Source organism: Cygnus olor, chromosome 8 (assembly GCF_009769625.2).
Source record: "Cygnus olor isolate bCygOlo1 chromosome 8, bCygOlo1.pri.v2, whole genome shotgun sequence".
In the NCBI taxonomy this organism is placed as follows: Eukaryota; Metazoa; Chordata; class Aves; order Anseriformes; family Anatidae; genus Cygnus; species Cygnus olor.
In genome coordinates this window covers 7,007,395-7,031,452 of record NC_049176.1, presented here as the reverse complement: position 1 = coordinate 7,031,452, position 24,058 = coordinate 7,007,395, and the positions used below count along the sequence as shown (strand labels likewise).

The window sequence follows — 24,058 nt, the reverse complement described above, 5'->3', positions numbered from 1 at the left end:
TCAGCTTAACATTTTCTTTCCTAGCTTTACGTCGAACAGCTGCAATTACTCTCAGTTTAGACTTAACAAAAAAAGGCTATTTTAATAGTGTTTCGTTACTAAGAATTAATTGATTTGGGGGATGAAATAAATGAATACTTACCCCTCTTCTACACAGTGGGATTTATGAGTTTTATTTCCATATCCTCTCTCTCTGTAGTTTAGCTCTTACAACTGATAGCACAAATCAAGCTCAATATTATGGTTTTTGGTCTTTTTGTAATTCCATATCCATTCCGCGAAATTACTGCATCCACATACTGCTCTTTATAGTATATAAATTTCAAACCACACCAATACAAAAATTAGCATGTATTTCAATCACAGACTGCCATAAAGCTGAGCACAGAGTTATATGGGAGATCCCTCAATGTATATATCCTCCTCCTCCTCTTAATAGGCATTCATAAATTATGAATTAACATGACAATACTTTTTGCATAAAGAAATATTTTTCTCTCTTATGCATATGTCCACGTTATATTTTAGCTCTCGCTTTAACAGAGGAAGCAGATAATTCCATTAAAAACATTTGAAGTTTTCTTAACTGTTGTTTTAGAATCTGTATTTTGGTATGGCATTCGGATTGGCATTTATTTAACATTAAAAAAAAAAAGTATTAAATCTTAGCATTTCTAGCAGGAAAGGTAAAGATTTGATTACTTAATCATCAAATATTTCCATCTACACTACTGTGGTAGGTTTCCAAACATTTTAATTTGACATTAATATGTTTTATAGTTTCCTGGTGTATACAGCTTGTAACACAAGCAGCTAATGAATACTGCTACTCTTCAAACTGTGCGACATTTTTAATACCATGCCAACTCTGTCTTTAAGCAAATACTCATATGATAATTGTAGATTTCGTATAAAAATATTTCACACTTTCTGGTAAATTTTCTTTTTGTGTTTTTTAGTGTTTCAACAGTGGCTGCATTTCTCAAAGGCATTAGCTATTTAAATAACGTACTTTTTAATTGTCATACTTGCATTTATAAATAGAAGAAAATGGGGAATACTAAAAATCTCTGAATAATGCTGCAAGTCCTAAGTAGCCAGTTTAAGTGAACTGAAAAGCACGCAGGAGCAGGTAGAGCCCGACTGCTTGCATGGGCCCTCAGGGGTCTATAAAGGCGACCACCAGATTTGGGGAGGGGATGTCTAACAGCAGCTGCACTTGGGAGCAGAGCCAGCAAGCGCATGAGCAGGCACCCTGCGGGAAGCTGGAGGAGGAGAGGGAAAGGCAGACAGCGCAGCACAAGCTCCAAGGTGCAGAAATGAGCATCTGTTGCTTGACCAAGTGGTGAGAAGTATGACTGGTGAGATCTTTATGCTACTTAGAGAAAAAGGCATTTGTCTGGAGCCTGTGTGTTGACAATCCACCTTTAAGCACATTTTTAAGAGAAATGGCATAGATTAGAAAAATCTCTTTTTGAAGACAAATAGCTGTTATCCTAAATAATAAGGTCATTTTCAAGGCTGTGTACAACCTTACCTATTTTGCCAGCTACTACTGGAGATCAGATAAGCTTGTATATACAAAGTGAAAACACCTCTCCAACACAATTTGCTAAATTTTTATGTATATGCAGAAACATAGCACTGCTGAACTCTGCGGTTTGTTAAAAAATCTTAATTTTTTAAGAATGCATGCACATTTCTGCATGGGCTAGTTACTGCATAGTTGATAGCTCACTACACAGCTTGAGTATGCAGCGACTGATTTTGAGATATACTTCTACAGTCCACTGCACTGGAAAGAAAACACCTAGCAATGTTGTGTTTTAAACCATAATAAAATGGACTGGCAATTTTTAAATAAAGCTTTTGTCTCTTGAAACCCATTTGTCAACATTGAACAGATTTTTTAATATTTCCAATATTTTTCACTTTTTTAGACTTTTTCTTCATTTCAAACAATTTCTTCTAGATTGAAACTTTTATTTAATATAAGTAAGGCTTTAAAAATTGGTTGAAATAAGGGGTTTTTAAAAATTGGCTGAAACAAAAGGATTTTAAATTACATAAACTCAAGTCAATGGATCTCAACTAGCTTAGAAACAACTTTTAACAAAACTTCTTAGTGTTCAACACATCTTCTAATAAAAAATACAAATTTAATTTTAAAACCCTGTCTTTTGATAGGACACACACACACAAAAATCTTTCCCATTCTACTAGTTAATGAATTTACTAACATTGAGTACAACAAAGTTTCAGCTTGTTTCTGATCTATTCTGCTAAGACACTCTAGTCAGCATAACCATATAAGCTTTCATCACCCTGCAAGAAAAGCATGCGGTGTTTTATCCGGAGCTCTGCAGCGATTCCAGCACAATAATTTTATCTTTCTCTCCTGTAAAAAACATGTGAGAACTATGTGCCGGCAGATAATACTGTCTCTCCAAACAGCAGAAGAACACGTTACAAAGTCTGTTTGCAAAATTCATTACTGAGTTAAAGTAAATTGATTACTATGAACTTGCAGCAAGACTGAAACGATGCACAAGGAGCTCCTTTCCACCTTATGGCAGTAAGCAGCCGCTCAGGAACAACTGTTGTTCCAAATCTACACTGTGCTGAACAGGAATAGTCTGAACAGTTAGTTCAAGCCTTGAACTAAAGCAGGTTTATCTGCTCCTGGAAACATGGAGACTGCAGCTTCTCCTCTCTCACGTAGCTGTAATAATTCTAATGCGTGTATCTGCTGCACACAATATTCAATATTCAATTTAGCAATGAACCTTTCTGCCGTAGATTTTAAAATGAGTGGTCCTTTTTTCTTTTTTGCTAAAAGCCCTACAACATGTCCAGAACAGAAAGATTTTCTGCAGACTCACTTATTATGTTTACTTGATACCTATTATTTAAAAAATTTCAATGAGTAACATGAAAACAATTATTCAGTATCTCGCTTAAGATATTTTCTTTTGCTTGGTGCTTACTTTCTATCTATTAAAATCATTTTATTTGAAGCAGTTTCTGTAACCAAAGGTAGAAAGAGAAGCAGAGCACAGGTGACAAGATTTGCACACGCCACAATGCAAAAGCTAGAAACACAGAATCTGATTAGCAGAATCTTGTCTGAAAGCCAAAAATGGCAACAGAAGTTAGACAAAACGCTAAAGTAAAATTAACCTGTGATACCATACAGCCCTTCAAAATCTACTGTAAGTAACTGAAGAATTACTGCGATAAAACCATTTCCTGAAAATCCCTCAAACACCGTCAATCTCTGTCAACACCACGTCCAGAAATGGGTACTGGTATGCTCCTTCCCTCCTCCCTCACAGAACCATTGGGCTAAAGAACTGCTTGCCTCCCACTGTCTTGACCACACATATGTTGAAAGATGCCGAAGATACTGTTTAATTAACTCATCTACTTAGCAGTACCTGTAGCAATAAATTGTAGAGGGTCACCATCCCTATTCCAGTAGCTACCATCAGCCTGGCCCAGCTCTTACTGCTGCTACCTCAGTACTCCCAGCGTATGAGAATTACTGTGAAACCACTGAGAGAGGAATGGTCATAGAGCTGAAAGGAAGCCTCTCCTCTACCTTATTACAACTCCTAAGATTATCAGCTTTGTCACAGGGGACTCCAAACTTCTTGTTTGGTCAAGAATAAAATCAGGCCCCAAACCTGTAACAGATACTTAACATCTGCTAAAACTCATTTTCTCATCCATTTCTTGAACGGGTAGGTGAAGACTGCTGGACATTAATAGTGGGAAGGGAGCCCTTGCTTTGGCCATTTTGATTTATAACAGAGCATAAATCCCTTTCCAGCTTTAAAGAATAAATAGTTGGACTAAATCATCAGCTTCATCTATTCTGCTGTCCTTGGAAAGAGGACAGAAGTCACCGATTTAAAAAAAAATTAGCAACAAAAGAGACCAGAATATACTATCCAAGCCATGAGAACCAAAGGCATTTCTCATGCATTATTTTAATTTAGCTCCTGGCTAACAGTTGCCCATCTGCCATCCCCATAACCTCTAAGAAGAAAAAAGGGAAGACCTTAAATGAGCCATAATGCATTTTCTTCCTGTTGGCAAGATGAAGCCCCCAGTGCTCCTTAATCACATAAGGGAGAGAGGTAAAGGGAAATGTATTTCCAGCCCACAGATGAAAATTTTAACTTTACCCATTGTGAAAACAAAATATGGAAAAGAAACATTCATTTAAAAAACTGCATGTATCCTGGTTTTTGGTTTTGTTTCAATATTAATTCACTTCTTTTTTATCCTTATTCTGGAGGAAGGAAAGGGAAGAGAAAGAAAAGCATTGTTCACGAATTTGACAGCACTTCATATGCAATCAATTTCATTCTTTTCTTGCAATTCTTCATTCACAAAGCAGCATTATGGCATCATTCTTGTGCATTAGTTTGGAAGGGAAAAGAAAAGACCGCAGACACAGTTTGTTCCTTGCCTATGGCTCCAGGAATGACATGTTTCTCAATAATGGAAGCTGAACAGAAAATAAAATTGAAGTGGTAGTAGACAGGTGAGGACTCGGTGACGAATACTGCTGGCATCCTGTGCCTACACTAAGGACCTACATGCGCTTTTATGGATTATCTGAGGTATGTATATACCCAAGCAGGTGTGTTTGGCATAAGAAAAGCCACTTAACTTAATTCAGTTACTCAATTTCATCATCTCACAAAGGTTTTTAGTAATTTTTTTTTAGGTTAAAAATGAAACATCTGAAACTTGGTCAAGTCAGCTTTTATTCCTAACACATTGCAGATTAGGTTAACATATCTCCTATTGATATTCATTTATCCCATAACTAATTATGCTTATTTACATCATGTTGAATAATTTCAGTTTCCTCATTCTTTCGTTTCATCTTGTATATTCTTGACAATTTGTTTGTTCTTATTTGGTCATTAATTTATTTCCTAGCTGCTTTATCTCCTCATCTCTCACAAAAACACACAGACAGAAGAACACGAACCTATACATCTTTATGTCTCTTTTTTTCTGACCATCTTGTAACTCCCCCCGTCTTTCCTCCTCTATCATGACTCTGTCTCCATGGAGGAAGAGCTACCCTCCTGTAAAATAAGGGAGTTCTGCAAATGTTTCTTGGTTCTGAAAGGAAAGTTTCCAGGAAAATAATTTTTATTCATGTTTCCTTCCCCCGGAGTAACTCCGTGGTATGTTCTTCTGCCATACACTAATTAAGAAGCAGCAGGGAACAGCTTCCTTGCGAATAGCTGACAGACAACTTATTTACTGCAAGCAAGAGTAGAGATAACCACTGACTATGTTATAATTCATCTCACCATTGGTGAATTTGCGGGGGAGGAGGGCGAATAAAGCAGCAGTTAGTGAAAAAGGAGAAACCTTGCCATAATGGTACACCAGACCAGACAGCTGGTATTACGCTCAAATACTCTTCAGTAACTCATCTTCACATCTTTCACTTCACACAACCACAATGACTTCTGCAGTTTTTTGTTTGTTTGTTTTTTAAGGGATTGAGACTGTTCTTGCCATCCATAACAGCATGCAGACCCTTTCACTTCCCATTCCCATGCAGCCCAACCACAAAAGGCTTCTCTTGAAGGGTTAATGCCCACAGCAGGGCCTGCTCCAGCTCTACATGGCATTTTGGTTTGCCAGTTTTTACTGAATTGCCAAAGATTACATGAATCAAAAGAAGCAACTCTTGCCCCATATCTTCATCTTGGATTTGTTCTATTTTTTGAAAGTGCTAACGAGTGAAAAACTTTATTTTGAAATGAATGTGTAAATCAGTCTGTATGCCAGTCTGTATGCTTTCCTTTTACAGTATTTGTTTTGATTTAAAGGAAACCCAGTGATACAATTCTGCACACAGGTGGCAACAGCAATCTGCAGATTTTCTGAACTTCTGGACTGGGAGAGCTTTCCAGTTCCTGAGCTTGGCTCAATTTTGATGCCTCCCTTCCCTGCTCCCTTCACTTCACTGCTAGAAGCGGACTGCAGGCCTATGTCCTAGCAGGACCTCAGCTGCACCCACAGCACGCACCCTGTCCAGCTTACCTTACCTTACCTCTGGTCAAGGTGTCTTAGACTACTTATACCTAACTTTTAAAAATTAAATGACACTACTCTTCATCTACTCAAATGATCTAATTGACCTATTATTCCAAAATGAACTCTAACAATGCTTCTGGGAGCTCTCCGAGTATCAGCAGAATAACTGTGCTGCTTTGCAAGTTAATGACACATTTCTACCCATTTTTTGTTTTCCAAGAACTACATTTAGCCCTTGCATATTTCTGCCCGATATGTACTACCTCAAAGGAATTTGAGATAATAATTAGTTTCAAATTTATAATTTTTGTATTACTGGGACAGTATTATTTTAAAAGAATCAAACACTTCATAAATACATTTTTAGATAAAATTGCAACCACACTGCAGTGTGCAACAAAAAAAATGGAAGCTATAGTTTGGTTCAGTCAGAACTGGGAATATAACCCCAGCACAAGGCAATGTGATGCTGTCACTAAGATATATGACAGCACCTAATACTATTGTTTTCCCCAACCTGAAAGGCCTGTATGGAGCCAATTTTTCCACTGTTTTGGCTTTTTAGCTTACGCCAGAGAAACAGCTCCGCAAATAGTCAGCTTTGAACTCAAATAAAAAAATACAAAAGAGCTTTCTGTCTTTCCAGGCTTCACACTAACACACACTGCACTCCAAAACCACGCAGCGATCTGGCCTGGTCACAAAGCACTGCTTGGCTGATTTTCTAAGTATATCCAGCAATCTGCAACATACGCACAACAGAGAGATTTAAATGAAGTGCAAGAAATAGACAAACCCAAGAGTTGTTTTCTGTTTCAATTGACGATATTACTGCCTTGGGACATATGGATTTTGGAATAAACTTAAGAATCTTGGATTTCAGGTCAGATGCAGAAGGAGCAAAGCAATGCACAAAGATAATGTGTCAGAATAAGGAGGGTTTTGCCCTCCCTCACAGCTGTCCAGCTGTATTACATTCTCCAAGGAGCCTCCTCAACCTCCCAGTCCCCAGGTGACCACAGATAGCGTGACAGTACCTCAACAAGACTACAGAGGCAAGGAACATGCAGCTACTGTTCAGACCAACTAACTATTGCAACCAAGTGGAACTGCAGAAAGCTGTCTTTCAATATAAGCAGCAGTAAAAATAATTCCACAAATGTATGTTGTGGGCAAATTTTTTTCAGTGCTCTTTCACCACACACACAAAAAAAGTCTGTATCTTTTATTGACGTATATGTTCCTTTTTACAAGGAGCTCCAGTGAAGCCTACAGCCAGCACAAAGCAGAACTTTGCAGCCACAGTGCTCTCAAACACATCAGACTCATATTACCTAAAACAAATATTGGTCAAAAAGGAGATAACGTTTAGACATTTGCTTTAAAGTGTAGCATCCTTTCCACCTGCCACTGCAGGCCGCAGAAAATACATTCTAGTTAACATACTACTGACAGGATGACGAGAAAGCTCCTGTCAGACACTGGCCAGCCGGGTGTTTGAGACAAAACGCGCAGCCCCAGCTGACTAGTTAGAGAAAGGCTGGTGAGGTACAATTACAGAGGCATATGACAAGCTTTCATGCTTGAGTGACTTGAGAACCGATGACATGGCTTTAAACAGCAATCCTTCCTACCTCCGGTCACAAAACAGCAATAAGTCAACTGATGCACTGTTGTAAAATCATGATTTATTCCTTTGCTTTGAATACATGAGAGTATGGTATGATGTTCTGGTAGACTACCACAGCAGGTGCACTTGGGGCCTCAACATCTAGGGCCTGCCTCCAGCATGCATAAAATCAATGCTGTAGTTCAGCCTTCCTGCAAAAGCCTTCCCCGGCACTTTAATAATTGATAGTAGATTGAATTAAAAAATTATTTGTACTGAAACTCTTACAGCTCCATACAACTAACAAGAATACATGCAGATGTTGTGATGGGTGCTGTGTAAGAATATACAGTATGACATTTACAAAAGGTCTTCCTTTTACAGTTAAAATGAAACAACTAACAGCCACCTCTGTGAATAAATCAATTCCTTTGTTTCATTCATTCTTTCATTTATTCCAAAGTCATATAATTTGTTTCTCTTTTATAGTTTACTGTTCAAAAGCAGAAATGGTAATTTTTGCTACAAACAGATCTTACAGAACATAATCCTCAGGCTAGCTGAATCTATCTCACTCTAAGCCTCAAGCAAGCTGTGAGGTTGGTGATAATCACATTATTAAAGTGGTTGGAAAGTCAAGCTAATAAAAGAATCAACAGTTAGGACAAATAATGACCCAGAAGCTATGACAGAAAGGAGCAGTGGGAAGTTTCCACTTATATCTTTGTAGTAATTGGTATGGCAAGTAGACAAAGATGTCCACCAAAGGAGTTTTTAAGGGGGGTAATAAACACAGAAAATCAGTTTAAAGAAAGATGTAAAGAATACATTGTGATTGTAAATATGAGAAGATGCATGCTTGGCTGAAATAAAACATAAGCTGAAAATTGAATCAGAGCACCTCTAGATAAATTGATAATTATCTTTTGTTTTAATTAAAAACACTGTACAACAGCTGAAAATGGTAAATTATTTCTGTTTCTTTTTCCACTGAAGTAAACCTTTTTAAATATAGCATCCACTCCCTGCACTGATATACTTCAGTATAACGAAAGCATGAAATTCATAGGACAGAGACGTCAGACTTAAATATGGTTTTCTACTCTTCCCTTCCCTGCCCATGCCACTCCCTCAAGAACAGTGAGGACAAACTAAGCAAGGCCTTGAATTATGCCTTTTTTCTTTCTTTTTTTTTGTTATCAGTCACTGCCCTGAGATAGTGAACCGAAACAGAGCTGATAACTGGAAGGTGACATCACAGCCCAGTCCTCCTGAACTAACATAAACACTTGGTATTCAGTTAGCCCCAAAGATAAGGCACAACTCCCTTAACAGAAACTTGTACTTGAGAGCACCGTTTTTGAAATAATTATCTTTCTAAGTATCAAGCTGTAATTTAGAAATATTAAATTGCATCTCTTGCAACACAAAGTACCAGCCTGCTGTGTTTTGTACACACAATAGCAAAACAGCATAAAGCTAGCACATGTCAATGTTCACATATACTCCATTCGCTTCTTTGTATTATATTAAGCATTCCAACATTTTGAAGAAGTATCATCTTATGCCAAAAACACATTTAATCATTCTTGGCTATTCAATTGAATTCTTCACTAAGAAGTGTTTAATTTGCTTTTTAAATTATATTGTTCTGTAAAGAGGCAAGCCTAGCATAGTTCTTGTTCCGTTTATGAAAGAGTTTAGTACGTTCTCATGGAAGCTCCTGACAAGCCAGCTCTACTCTTGTTTTACCATACCTCACTGGTGTAAGGGAAAATTTACCAAGTGCTATGTGGAAAAATGCTACATGACACAGCAGTAATTTCATTTAACTATAACTTATGTAATGTTAGCACACTAAAAAAATAACCAGAAGGAAGTGAAATTGATGTGCTCTCTCTATTCAGACTTGGTCTGCACTCTACTACTCACACTTACAGCTTGGTGACATCTCTCAGGACATCCAAATGATACTATGGAAGTCTGTTATCACTACCTATCCTCATCCAGGAGATTAATATAAATTATTTTCAGTGATGACTATTACTTCATGAAAAGATTTGGAATAAACAGCTGAATTTTACCGAAGTGAAAGTTTCTCACAAAGACTGTATTACATCTGTTAATCTGTAATTGTTTCTAAATAGTTTGGAATCTGACCATGGAAATAAGGTAGTCTACATCAGCCCAGTGTAATTGTAATACTGTCTCTCCTCTTGTCATATCATAGCAACAGAGACCAGCTGAGATGTTGAGCCTAACAAAAACAAGTCTTAAGAGGACCCAAATGTAGGCTGAGAGTATGATTGCAAATCCTGTGAGGCAGACTGATGCATGCCCACCTGCAGAACCAATCTTCCACAGGCACAGACCTGCCATCGCAATTCCTATTTCCTCACTACTGGAGCAGTAAAAGAGGTTTGACTGGGGCATCGTTACAGTTGAAGGTTTTTTACGGTGTATTTTGTCTTTCATTTTTTTAATACCAAGCTGTGTCCCAAACTGGAAAAAAAAAAATCCATGCTTTTGCCACATTGCCAGAACTTCTACTAAGGGCTTTCCCTTGAAATTGTCTTCGCCCACTGGAGTAGTCCTATTATTGTATTGTAAAGCCCAAATTTTCCGCTAGACAGTTCCACAGAAAAAAGAAAAATATGGAAATTTCATAAGATAGAGTAAAATCTTTAGTGCCTAATAAAATATATCATAGCCTAGTAATTTGAAGACTGATTATATTCATTCACGCACTGCTTTTTAGGTTTTATTGTTGATCATTTGGCTTCTGCTTATATGACCCCAGGTTTCCTTCATTCCCTAAACATCACAGGGTTACTTAGTTCCATATTCTGCAAATCACCACATCGTGAGGCACTGGCCTTGTGCATCCCCTCACTACAACAGTGATTGCAGATTCAGGGACCTAACATTGTAGTGTTTTGGAAAAAATTAGAGGGAGAGGGGGAGGGGGAGGGGGGGGAGGGGAGGGGAGGGGAGTTATACAACTCAAAAGAATTTAAAGTGGTTTTATCCACTATCTGTAGTCCAAAAATTCTCACTCCTTATATACACACACACCACACATATATATTGGAAATTAGCACCTGCAATTTTTTGAAAATGTTAGTTTTTAGTCCTATATCCAACCTTGTCCCTGTGTGTTGAAAATAACTGTTCATCTATTTGGTAGAAGAATGAGCCATGTTCAGGAACAGAACATTGACTTTCCACCACAGAAACAGTATTAAACAACATGTTTTATGAGGTACTTTTGAAAAATATAAATTAAGGTATTTTTACCGACTGAGCATAACAGGTTATTGTGTACAAGTTTGTAAAAGATTGTGTACAAGTATGCTCTATGACAAAAGTTGGTTATAAAGTGACAGTCTCATAGTAATGCAAAGTGAATCTTGGCAATATATTCAAAATACAGGGTATTTTAAAGCCACATAAGATTCTGCAAATAGTAAAACAGAATAATGCCTGAATATTTAGATATACTTTCAAAATGAAATGCAACGCTCTTATCAAGCAGCCTAAAGCAGGCATTAAAAAAAAATAATGTGGACAGTACCCTCAAACCTTTAATAAAAAATAAAAAAATAAAAAAAAAGAAGCAGCAGCAGCTATTTTGAGTTGTACGCTATTATAAGTCTGAAGAGCTGCTCCAAATCAGAGCTATTACAGTATGCACTCCCAAACCACTCTATCAAAGATGAATCTACCTATTACCAGGTTAGGATAGCAGCTATTATTATGCCCCCTTGATTTCTTTCAAGTAGCTCCAATGGAATAAGCCACAAGTGAATAATAAAGATCTTATAATAGCCCTTAAGAATTCTTTTTAGGTTAGAAGGCACAGAAATGAACTCAGGAGAGTTAAAGAACTCTCATCTCCTGATAAGAAAAATAATTAACCTGACTTAATGTATCTGAGTAGGTCTTATATAAATCAGACTTTTGTACTTCAAGAGCCAGACTAAAACCATATATCAGAGAAGTATGTAGATATTGTCTTATAAGTACACATGGAACATATCTAAAACCACAAAGGTCTGTAGGTCATTTTGTGAAATGTTCAATATATTCTACTTAAAAGGAGATGTGTGAAGTACTTACAGTGCTTAGTTTGCTAGAGGTAATAATGATTCTTCTCTCATGCAACATACTGGCATAAAGTTGCAGCATGTTGTTCACATCCACAGCAACAAAATATTCAGTAAGGTTTCTCTGTTTAAATAAATAAGATGTTAACAATATAGCAACAATGTTGGCTAAGAGGAACATTCATATATTACTTACAAAAATTTTGACCAATTAGTAGAATTAGTAGGTTTAAAAATACATATATATATAAAAAATATGACAGCATTAAAATTTATATGCTCTAAAAATAATTGACTGAGTTTTAAAACGAATGGAAAACTATATTTTGCTTATTTGATTATGCTTCTAAATTTAGATTTGTATTTCTGTATCTGAAGAAATAAGAAATGTATATCAGTAGCCACATATGCTATTAAGATAACCATTACTTCAACCCAGGAAGAGATCCCCCACCACAACAATAACTGTTCTATCACAGTTATGATAATAAAACCATAATATTTTTGCCTGCTCTCCTGAAGTCAACACATTTTATTCTACTTCAAGTACAGCAAACCAGCTTGTTGGGAGGGAAAAAAAAAAACCAGCAACAACAGCCAGAAGCCCTGTTAGAATGTAGTGGGTCTACCTCTATGGGGTTTAATGAAAAGCAAAGCCACCAGCACCTCTTATTCACAGTTCAAACAACACAGAGGAGGGGGAAGAAGGGGGAAGTGAGGGTAAAAGGGTGGAAATCTCTGTGCTCAAGCTGAACTTCACAGTATTTCTGCATGGCATATGGCCAAACATATAAATTCTGAAACTCTGAAAATGCCAAAACAGCCACCAGCAAAAAAAAAAATGCCCAGAAAAACAGCAAATTTTTGTACATGTTGGAAAACATGTATGAAAATATACCAACAGACCTCACAACATATGAAGCATATATCTACCTAATTTCACGTATTCTTTACCATACACCTGCAATCAGAACAGTTCCCCACCTCCTCTCAGAAACAACACACCACTGAATGTTAATGTAGGAGACCCACCGATTGCAAGGACCAACCCAAAGAACAGTCACACTGCCAGCCTGCACCAGATGTGGGGTCGACACAGGGCAGCAAGGGATTACAGCCCCAAAAACCAGCATGGGCACGACAAGCAGGGTAAAGGCCCCAGGGGAGCACAAGCGCTCCTGCGCCACGGGGCCGGGAGGCGGCTGCGGCCTGCAGCACCCCTGGCTCGCTGCCCTCCGCGGTCAGGGAGCGCGGTGTGGATCTGAGCTGCCGCTGAGCAGCTGCCGTGCTGGCTCCTTACAGAGAGGGACTGGGGGAAAACCTAGCCTTACTGAAAGGCTGGGTGATGATCAGAACGTTGACCTCCTTTCTGGATGCATTTCAATATTAAGTGAAAAAGTTATTGAAAAGAAATGACAGAAGATCCAGTGACTGAACCGGTTTCACATAAATTCACAAATGGATTATTAATTCAAAGACATGGAGTACAGAGTTATTCTTGGTCCATGCTGCATAAACTTTTGGAAGAGATGAAAGCGAGAGCTTTAATGCTACAAACACAGCATTTAGAAAGAAACTGTGGTCCTTCAAGTGCTACCTTTAACCGATCGTCAGCGGCTGATGCACCATGATAATTTGAGTCCAACTTATCTAGGACACCTTTTAACATTTTAGTTGATAATGATATGCTGATTCTGTGTTGCAAAAGTTGTGGTAAAAAGTCTGCAATCTTGTACAGACCAATGTTTCTTTGGGAGACAGTCAGTTATTTCTGCATTAGAGCTGTAAAGTTACTGCTCCTGAAGTTTGTGAAACTTAGAACAAAGAAAAAGGAAAAGCCATTTTACTACTGATTTATTATAATTACCACATCTCTTAACCGCCTACTTGTCCTACCCTCCGCTAGTATCAATCCATTTTGATCATTCTGGAAGGATGGGACTTCCATAAGCAGAGTAAAAAATAAGTATACGAAGGCATCTTGATATTTACTTTTCCTTTCTCCCACAGAATCAGCAGAGTAAATCCACAGCAACACCATTGTAAGATCCTCAATCAGCCAGAGACTCAAAGTGAAACCTTCCCCCTTTTTCTTCAAGATGAACATATAAAACACCTCCTAATTCCCAAAGCTATGCTTTAGTAGAAGCCCAAATAATGAGTTTGAATACGAGATTTTTTTACAAATAGAAGAATTCACTCTATGGGGTGAAATCAATGAAAATAAACGGCCGAAAATGAATCCCTGTCCTGCCCCAAGAGCCCCTGCACTATGGGTCCTCTCTTCTCAATCCAGCACCTTCCTGTAGTTGTCTGGATTGCAACAAAGGCCACGCATCTCCACTCAGCCCAGGCCCAGGCCTGAGCTGCACCCTCCTCGCTGCTCATGCTCCTCTCGGGTTTGGGTCTTCCCAGCCTGTCCTCACGTGGCTCCTCTGCTGCCCTTCCCTGCCTGTCCCACGTGCACCCCAGGGACAGTGTGGTGCTGTACCACGGCGACCCCACCGCAGCTACCGAACCATTTAGCTTTCGGGAGGAAGCCACCGTGTCAAAGTGTAAAAATGCAGATCTAGATAACCATATGCAATTCCAGACAATGCAAAACTGGACAAGCAGAAAGTTGGATAACACCTAATTAAGTAGCTTTTATCTAAACACACCATAGAGGACAGGGTTTGACATCTTGCATTTGCAGTCTACTAGCAGCACCATCAAGGATTTATCAGCCACAGAATGCAAGTCTTCATTAAAAACGTAACAATAATACCCTTGACTGGTGCATGGTTACCACCCAAATGTGAGCAGGTACAGCATGTTTTCAGAAAGCCTGAAGCAATGCCTTCTTACACAAAAAAATAAACTGCATATCTTGATAGCTGTATTTGCAGCTTAATAATGCACCGTTTAAAGGGCAGGTATTCAAACAACACTAGCTGCACAAGTAGAATATGTTTTGCATATATAATCCTCATAAATGCAAACAAACTGAGTAACTATGAACAAAAGGCAGATATAGTGGTGCGCTAAAATGCCCTGTATAATGCTTTAATATTGGTTAACAATGAATGCAACAGTAACCTTACTAGCTAAAGGTTATAATAATATACATTAATCATATTCTGAAAACAGTCCTAGAAAAAAAAAAATCTCCTATTGATAAAAGCAGAGTTCAGCCCTACCCACAGAATGAGATTTATACTTCTCCTAAATATTTAAAAAAGAAACTGCATACTTACGCTTTCAGGGATTGTTGGCAATCCAGTTATATCAGGAGTAATGAAATACGAGTGCTAATCAATGGAGAAAAATAATTAATAATTGATGTACACAGCAAACAAAAAGTATTTCTTTAAAAATCCAGCATTCCAGCATTTAGGATTTCCAACCCCATCATTGTTTAAGCAAATAGCCATTTTTCCAACAGTATTCTTACCACTACTAGACAAAGAATTAAGCAGATCAGAACATGAAATGACAATCTCTGGGTTAGCATAGCAGACAAACCAAGTGAACAAATCACTGTGCTGCAGTTTTGAAATAACGCTAAAATTAAAACAGCTTTAAATGTTAATTCAAGCCTGAGAACAGCATTGATTAGCTTAAGCATTGATTTTAAAGTTGCAAATACAAAAAAAAAAATGTTAATGGACAAAATGTAAATTTAGAATGGGTAAGGAAAAATCATTTACATGAAAGTTAATTAGAATAGAAATATTATTACTTAATATATGTTCTTATCTCTTTCCAAACATCTTTGAATCAAAAATGTGCTAACAGAAATCCAAGGTCTGACAGCTTGACATTCCACAATGATTTATGAAAAACATTAGTAATTTTAGAATCTTAGTTTGAGGCCATTTAGAATGTAAATATAAAATAAACTGAAAACAGATGTAATTTAAATTATTCTCATTAATCCAGTGCTCTTAGTAGCTATCAAACATGGATTTAGTTCACTAATTTTAAGACTTTTTTGCATAATTAGTCTAAATCTTGAAGGACAAAAAATCTTAAGTGCATACTAAGCAAATGTGATAATTATTGGATTTTTATCTTCTGTTACTTTTTAATGTTTTTTTTCCATTTTTCTTAAACTGTTTTCCTTAAGCTATGCACTGCTATATGATGATTTATAACACGAACAGTCCATTTTCAAGTCAAACTTGAAAAACATACACTAAAACATTAAGAAAGTCTGTAAGATATTGTGTCTTTTGTTCAAGCAAAAAAAAATGTTTATTAATACTATCAACTCTGTGTAGGAGGCTCTTATTAAACCAGCTTGATGCATTTAATAGAAAACTTTCTCCATAGATTAGGTCTTCTGGCAAGAGTTTAAAAAAAATAAAAATAAATAAAAATAAAAAACACTGGTTTAAAAAAGGCATCCCATAAACATCATAGCATTTACACAATTAATATTCCAATATATTGTTTTGCTTCAACAGAGGAAAAACATGTAAGACTTTTTTCTCTAATCAGGAATAGGAAAATATTCAGATTAATGCAATGCTTATATTCTTCATAAGTATGGTGAGAACAGAAAATTATTTCCTATACATAATAAGGTCACAGAAAATTTAACAAAAAATTTTCTGAGTAATGAATTTAATAAGTTTCAAAAGCAATTACTTATAATTAACAAAGTAGTAATATTTCACTCTTTAAACAGAAAAGGAAGTTAGAACTATGAGAAGCAAAGAGGCATTACTGCAGTCATTAAGAGTCATAAAGCAGCAAAAATAACGTGGTATGGAGTCCTTGCACATCTTTGTGAACTCCCCTAGGAAGCATGACTTTGGAAGAGATACTAAATTAACAGTTGCTGTCCTGTAAAAAGTTTTCTGTAAAAAGGGACACTAGAAAATTCAATTTTTGTTCATCAGTTTAAGGGTTTGATTTTGGTTGTGGGTTTTTTTTGATGAAAGGATTACAACACACACGTACTTAGCTCTGAAATTAGACTGATTTAAACAGAATAGGTACGTTAATATTAGACTGCTTTTTTAGGCTATAGACAACAGCAAAATTTCCCAAAGGACAAGTATAAATAAGCCTGAAATCAAAAGAGATACCCTATAGCAAGTAATTATTTCTTTAATTGCAATAGGTTTTAGATAGTGCCTTTTAAACTCACCGATACAAGACAAGGCTGTTTTTTCAAAACTTGCTGACTTGCAAAAATCATCTCTTGGTTCTTAGGCAACATGAGAGAAAGATTGAACAATTGACTTTTTAGCTTTTCAACAAATAGACCAAAGCTGACTCTAATGCTTTCCAAGTTTAAAATATTGGCTGAAAATATGTTTTATTTTTTATATTTCTCCCCTATTTGAATTCAGACTTGACTTAGCTAGCTTTTCCAACAAAAGAAAAAGCACTTGTCCTGGCCCTCCATGGGTAAAATAAAAGTGAATCAAATGATATTTAAGCTCTGGTTTCATTACAAATCTCAGCTGTGGAGTATTTGTTACTAGGAATGCACGGTGAGAAGAGAACATGGTCCTCAACTGGACCAAGTCATTTTGGTGTCCTCCTTACCAAGAATTACTGGGAAATACCATGTATCTGGATACCGGTACAATCATGCATAATTTATGCATGATTACATACATGTAATCATAACTACTATTGTGGTCTGCTATTTAAACCCCACTTCGGTGTCCATGAGCCTTACCCTGCATATCTGAGTAAATGGGAGGGAAGAATCTTTTTAATTCTGCATCATGAAATTTGATCTAGACTCATCCTGGCACAAAGAAAGGCAAACTCATGGTGTCATTTCTACAATTATTTTTCAGACCGGAGCTTCTTTTTAAGTCTATTACCACTGACTGTTCCAGTCTAGCCTATTTATACAATATACAAGGAGCCAGATAGGGACGTCAATATAAAAAGTAGACACACAAAGTTAGAGTTGCAAGTGGCCATAAAGATTTCCCTACTCCCTGCAGCACTGAGCATTATGAAAACAGATGCCTGTAGATCCAAAAAACCATTCTGTTTCAAGGTAACCTACTCCTTCCTGCTCGTCCCTGTCTGAACCCACAGTATTTGCTCAACTGTACCTGCAGCCAAGTATTTGGCAAGGGGCCTGCATTTAGATGATCATTGTTCAGCTAAAAAGATTACAAAACTTTTTAATGGAACAAACTACTGGGAACAAGAGACAGTTGAGAAAAAAATAAAAATCAAACATTAGATAATATTGAAACACAACCAGCAAGCACGAACTCTATTGCAAGCAATTTGTCATCCCAGTGTTTCCAGCTGTATCTACCACAACCTCCAAGGCTCACCACAACATTCATTCTGAGGTAGGCAAGCTCTATGCAAGATGAAACACACACTGACAGCAGTAGGCAGCAATGCTTTGCAAGAAATGAAACAAAAATAATCTTTAAAATTTCTCTATGTCCAACCAAAACACAGGAGAATTTTTAAAGCATGTTATAAAGTATTTTAGGGTTGCCAAATTAGAATTGGTTATAATACTGCAATTAATGATGGCAAAATAGTATTTGGTATACTGAAGGGCGCTATAGACTAGTATAAAATGATATTTTGTAGTTCTGAAAAAAAAATTTCTGTTACTTTCTGAAAATTAACTTAAAAACATTATGGCAGCAACAAAAAAAAGCAACAAAAAATCATCTGTAGCTTTAAAACCAAGTATATTGTTCTGGTGAAAGACAACACACAAGACTGGAAGGACTTCTAAATACAAATATTGGATTAGTACTGGTCAAGGAAGAAAAATATTAGGGCTCTACAGACTAGGAAAAAAGGAATAGCAAGGAAACTGAAATCTGAAAGATTAAAATAAAAGCGGCATGGTTTTAAGCAGCAAGAGTAAGCAACTACTGGCAGTGGAAGCCTCTCCATTTCTATATGCCCTCCTAAGAGGGCCAAACGGTTTTCTAAAGCCTGCTCTTACTTTACGTAAAGTACAGGGCTCAGTTCTAAATTAAATGGATTACAAGTAACAGGAAATGTCAAGATAAATAATCTAATGATCTTTCAGTATGTAAGGGAAGACTTTATAAAAATCACTTCTGTGTCTTGCAACTTGATAGCTCAAATGAGTCGTAGCTACTTGTGCACATTTACTTGTGTGTGCAGTCATTCTGGAAGATGGGAAAGAAGGCAGCTTACATAGATTTGTGTCCAGTCTTATAAGTCTACCTACTCAGACACGGGAAGCAACAACACAAATTCTGTTTTTCATGATTCACAGCAAGAGAAACCAAAATTATCTACATGAAACAGCTGGAAGCAAAAAAAGTAGTTCCAGCACTGCCAGACCCCACTGCTGTTTACTTTTTCATCCATAGAGCAAAACTCAATTTTTTGCTTCTTTATGACTGACTTTAAGAGAACAACTTCAGACAGAGACAAATTCTATTCTGCATAGGAAAAATGAAAGGTTAAAAAGGCTGTCCAAGCCAGTTAATTATAGGAAGCAATGTAAGTTTACTATTTACAAAGGTGTTTTTTTTTTGTTTCAACCATAGCTACTATTTTGTAGCAGACAATAGAAGTAGGAATAATACAGAGAATACTTACCACACTTAAACTGACTAAAGCATTTGCCTTTGGCACAGGATGGCTATACAATGATTTTAACAAATCATTTGAGTCATTTTCCTACAGGGAATATTTTTTAAAGGTGATTAATTGTCATATAATACAGAATAATTACCATTTACAGTACAACAAGCTATATATAGATGAGAATATACATATTCATTTAATGAATTTAGACATTACAACAAAATACTTCCGCACACCACTAAAGCTTTCTGACCCATCAAAACAATTTCCTCAGCATATAGCACAACACACACTTAACCTGGCATCTTAAATTGGTTGTAGTAATAACTGCAGTGCCAGAACTACTGATCAGGAAGCAGAGGAGAAAATGATTCCTACCCCAAAATTCTGCCAAATACAACCTTAATAACCATTTTACTGTTAGGGCCAAAGATAAAAGTTCCATTTAAAGATTCAGTACACCATTCATGAGACCATAAATAGAGAATACATTTAACTAACCCAACTAGCACCTAACTTTCCTACTGCATTTCCATTTTACATAAAAAAGTCATCATACAGTGCATTTGCTATAATGCACCATAACTGCTTAATCTACAGTTCATCTATTCTTGAAACGTCATCTTTTCCAATCTACAGCATACAGCAAACTACTGATGCCCCCCTCTCCTCCTCCCGAATTACAATCTATTACTTTAATATAGTTAAGGTAGAAAGGTATGGGTTTAACGTTCTCAGTGAAACAGATGCCAGTATTTCCCTTCCCGTGTAATCCTGGAATATGTCTAATTGCTCATGAATATGCAAACTAAACTATCAGGATTCTTCACCAAATGTTGCAAGCAATTTTGTCTTGCTAGTTGAGATGACAGAATTACGAGAGGTAGTTCTTAGTGAATATGAAGGGTGAAACAGTACATCATATTTTATGCAGTTCTGAAAAAAAGTGTTTGTAACTGATAATCAGATAGTTCTGGAGATCTACAGTTTACAATCAATACATCATACAGTTCTCCAGTGATGTGACACTTTGCTCACACTTCATCCAGGACTTGTTTATGCTAAGACTGACACTTTATAAAGGTAGATTCTCAGCAGCTTTTTAAGATTAATGTGGTATTCAAGTGATAGGGGTGGTTGTACATTCAGATTGTTTGAATTTCAATACAATGAATTTAACGACTTGCTTCTGAATTCTACCAAGAAGATTTAAAGAGTGTAGAATCCCCTTATAGCACTTGAAATAGTGACTATTATTATTACAAGGAAAATCTTTAACACAAAGAAACAGAATATGCAAAATTACCTGTTCTTTAGCCAAATAATCTGCCAGGGTATTTAAGAGCTTATAGTATACCTCAAACCAGGGCAGGTAACTAAAAGAGGAAGAAAAAAAAACATTTGAATAAATTATTAGTGTATTTTTCCAGTGCTTATGAAATACTACTATAATTAATGTGACTTGCACTTTTTTTTTATTTCTACATAGAAATAAAATGCATATAAAACTTTTCTCCATGAATTTCAATTTGATGGTGCATCACTGACAGATAATACTACTAAAGCTATATTTCTTTACACTGTATCTATTAAACATATATCTATTTTGCAAGCCTCTGGTTTTGCTTTGTTTGTTATAAAGCTGATGTCTGAATACTTCAAATGCATTAAGTATACCACTTCACTTTGCACAATAAAATGGACAACGATTTGAAGTTCCACGTAACTGTAGACTACTAGCTCATATTTTTGCTTCTCGTTATTCTAAATGCATAAGAGCTCACTTTAAGCATTGTCAGACAGTTTCAAATCACATTCCCACTACCTTTTGATGTTACAAGTTTCAGTAGCTTTGTTTGCAACTTTACTTGCAGTTTTGAGATTCCACATTCTGTTGTACCTGGCCAGACTGCCCCAACTGCTTCCCTGAAGACTGAAAACCTTTTTACCTGGGCAGAGCCAGTACCCCATACTTGACAAGTTGTGCACTGCTAAAGAATACCACAGATGTCACATCATAAGACAAGAATATTGGTCTCCCAATAAAGTAATTCCTATACATAGAAGCAAATTCTAAAAATGTGAGCCTTCACCAACAGCTCACAGCACACTAACACGAGTAATTGCCAGACTTAACACAAGTCCACAGCGCATATATACGCAACATTCCCAAACAGTTAAACAGAATCCAAGATAAATATAACATAACTGAAGAGCATGAGAAGAGAAACCCAAACATGGTGCCATCATTTCTATTTTTTGTGCTCTATTTACAGAACAGTTACCTTTAGCTGAGACATCAACAGAGACAGCATGCTACAGAACCACATAATAACTACTCAAGCATTTGATACAGAAGTAATAAGACTTTTTTTTTTTTTTTTAAGAACTTTATCACAAAGGACATTACCATGAATAGTATAATATTAGTTGTTCATGATTTGACGGGGCTGGGGGAAGAAATAAAGCCTGAAACTTTTTTATTACATTTTATACCTGTACGTAACAATACTACATATTTGGTTGTTTAGCACAGTGTGAATCCATGGACATAATTCCGGCGCATTTTTAAAAGCTGTAATGCATGGTGTGGTTATACCTTGAAATGACAAAAATGTACTTCAGGAAACATTAGGCTAATTGCAACTGAGGAGCCCAGTATGCACAACCTAAACGCTTTCCCTTACAGGAAAGGGAAAGCTGCTATGGGTTGGTTCAGAAGCCAAGGCTACTCCTGCCCAGTGAGCAGAGTGAAGAGGTACATTTTTTTCTAACACCTCTGTTCTCAGTAAGCAGCTGCCCAGGCTTTAGAAATAGACTCCAGTTCTTACAGCAGAGAAAGAGAACAGCAGACATCTGATTTGGGAACACGGTTATAGTTAAGCATTTTATAGCAGTCTTACTTTGCTATCTTTATAAATGCCTAACTGCTAGTTCTTAAAACAAAATAAAATAATAATAATCAGAACCATCACAAATGTACTCTTGCAAATGCAAATGAACACAGAGGCAACAACATCTTTAAGCCAGTGTATTCATATCTTTAACACACTTTACCATACACTGTACTGGCTAATTATTGAAACTTGATCAATCTCTTTAAGCTCACAGACATTTCTAACACTTGGTATTGTTGACAGTAGTTCAAGTGTGACATTACTGCATCTGCTTTTCAGAATATTTGTATATAATCGTAACTTTTACTTCATTGCACCTGCATATGGCCACTCACTGCTTACGGGCCTGCTACACACCCCTGTAAAATACTCACTGCAACAGCTCCTAAAACAACTCATCTTGGAGTTTTATTCCAGCTCAGACTCCTGTTCTGTTACCTTCTGAAATCACATTAGCTTTACCTTGGACAGGAAAATAAAACTGCAAGAGCCACTGAACAATTCTATCAGTCTCGAACTGCAGCAGAGGTCAGGACACAGCTCAAGCATTTTGTCCGAGGTACAAGGTTTAAATTGCAAAATACTTTCATAACACTGGACACAAGTAGTTTACGTTATCTAAAAACTTGCCAGGGTTTGCCATGACCTCAGCAGCAGAAGTCTATATTACCCAAGCATATTTCTTTCTGCTGCAGACTATTCTAAAATCTTATCTGATCATTCATTTTTCATAATGAGTATTTATGAACAGCATGCTATAAAAATAAATGCTCCTACTTCGATAAAATATTAACCATATTTCTTTCTTATATCTATGATCTCAGCTCCCCTCTTACTTTGAAAAGAAAAATTAAATGCAATTTTTAAAATACATGCCCAACAAGGACAAATTCATTATTTGAAATTAATAAACCTGAGCACAAAGCCAGGGAAGATTTTTCTTTCATACGGTTACGCCATGCTGACCAGAGTACTCAATACAAGAACTCTTTCCCTTGGCAAAATCAGGTTGATGATGCACTTCCTTGTCTCCATGTAACAAAACCACAAAGAAATATGTTGTAAAAACAGACTACTTGAACATAGTTTAAAAATGCCAGTTTCCTTTTTGAGCTGAAATACTGGAAAAAGAATTGCTTTCAGCCTTATAACCACAGACATGAGGTTAATATAATTTCAAAATGCCATTTAAACCTGAAAAATTAAGACCAATCAAAACAAGTGCTCCATTATATTCTATGGCATGAAACCAAAGACCACCAAAATCTGTCCTGTTTTTTTCTCCCACATCTTCAGCTCTTACAAAGCATAGTTCAACTGCAAAAGTTTATGCCAGTAATTTTAATTATATTGTTTTACTGTAAAAAAAAAAAAAAAGACCTAATGCAAAGCAAACAAGTTCTTATATTTTTCTTTTATGTATTTACTAATTGCTATTATTTCAGTACAATAAAGAATTGCTACATTTGTTGTTTGCAAACAATAAAGTGTGTGTTTGTATTAGTGTACACAATGCATCTCTGCTTTTAAAAGTAAACAAACACAGATTGTGTTTGTTCATAATTCAGACAGCTATCAGTCAGGAGGGATTTCAGATTCTCAACGCAAAGACCAAATATAAGCTCGTTTCATTTTGAAACATCTTCATGGCTGTCAAGCAACATTCTTTTCCTGTTATATCACAGGCCGGTTTTGCAAGCACTTGTATTAATAATCCCATTAACTTATTTGGACTACTCTAGTAAATAGATTTATTCATAGATGAGCATTCCCATGACTTAAGCTTTACATCTTTATCCAGTAAGTATATTGCATTG

General features: G+C 36.5%; 1 protein-coding gene across 2 annotated transcripts in view; it reads right to left on the bottom strand.

Annotated features, from left to right (window-relative positions):
- Positions 1-24,058, bottom strand: part of DENND1B (DENN domain containing 1B) — a 159,011-nt gene that overhangs the window by 64,670 nt on the left and 70,283 nt on the right. The window contains exons 6-10 of one of the 2 annotated variants that reach the window (XM_040565506.1): positions 20,651-20,720; positions 19,357-19,437; positions 16,928-16,987; positions 15,027-15,080; positions 11,804-11,914 (exon numbers count right to left, since the gene is read on the bottom strand). In XM_040565506.1, coding sequence (XP_040421440.1) covers positions 11,804-11,914; positions 15,027-15,080; positions 16,928-16,987; positions 19,357-19,437; positions 20,651-20,720 — 376 coding nt within the window. The remainder of the gene's footprint in view (positions 1-11,803; positions 11,915-15,026; positions 15,081-16,927; positions 16,988-19,356; positions 19,438-20,650; positions 20,721-24,058) is intronic. The other variant, XM_040565507.1, reaches the window with a different exon arrangement.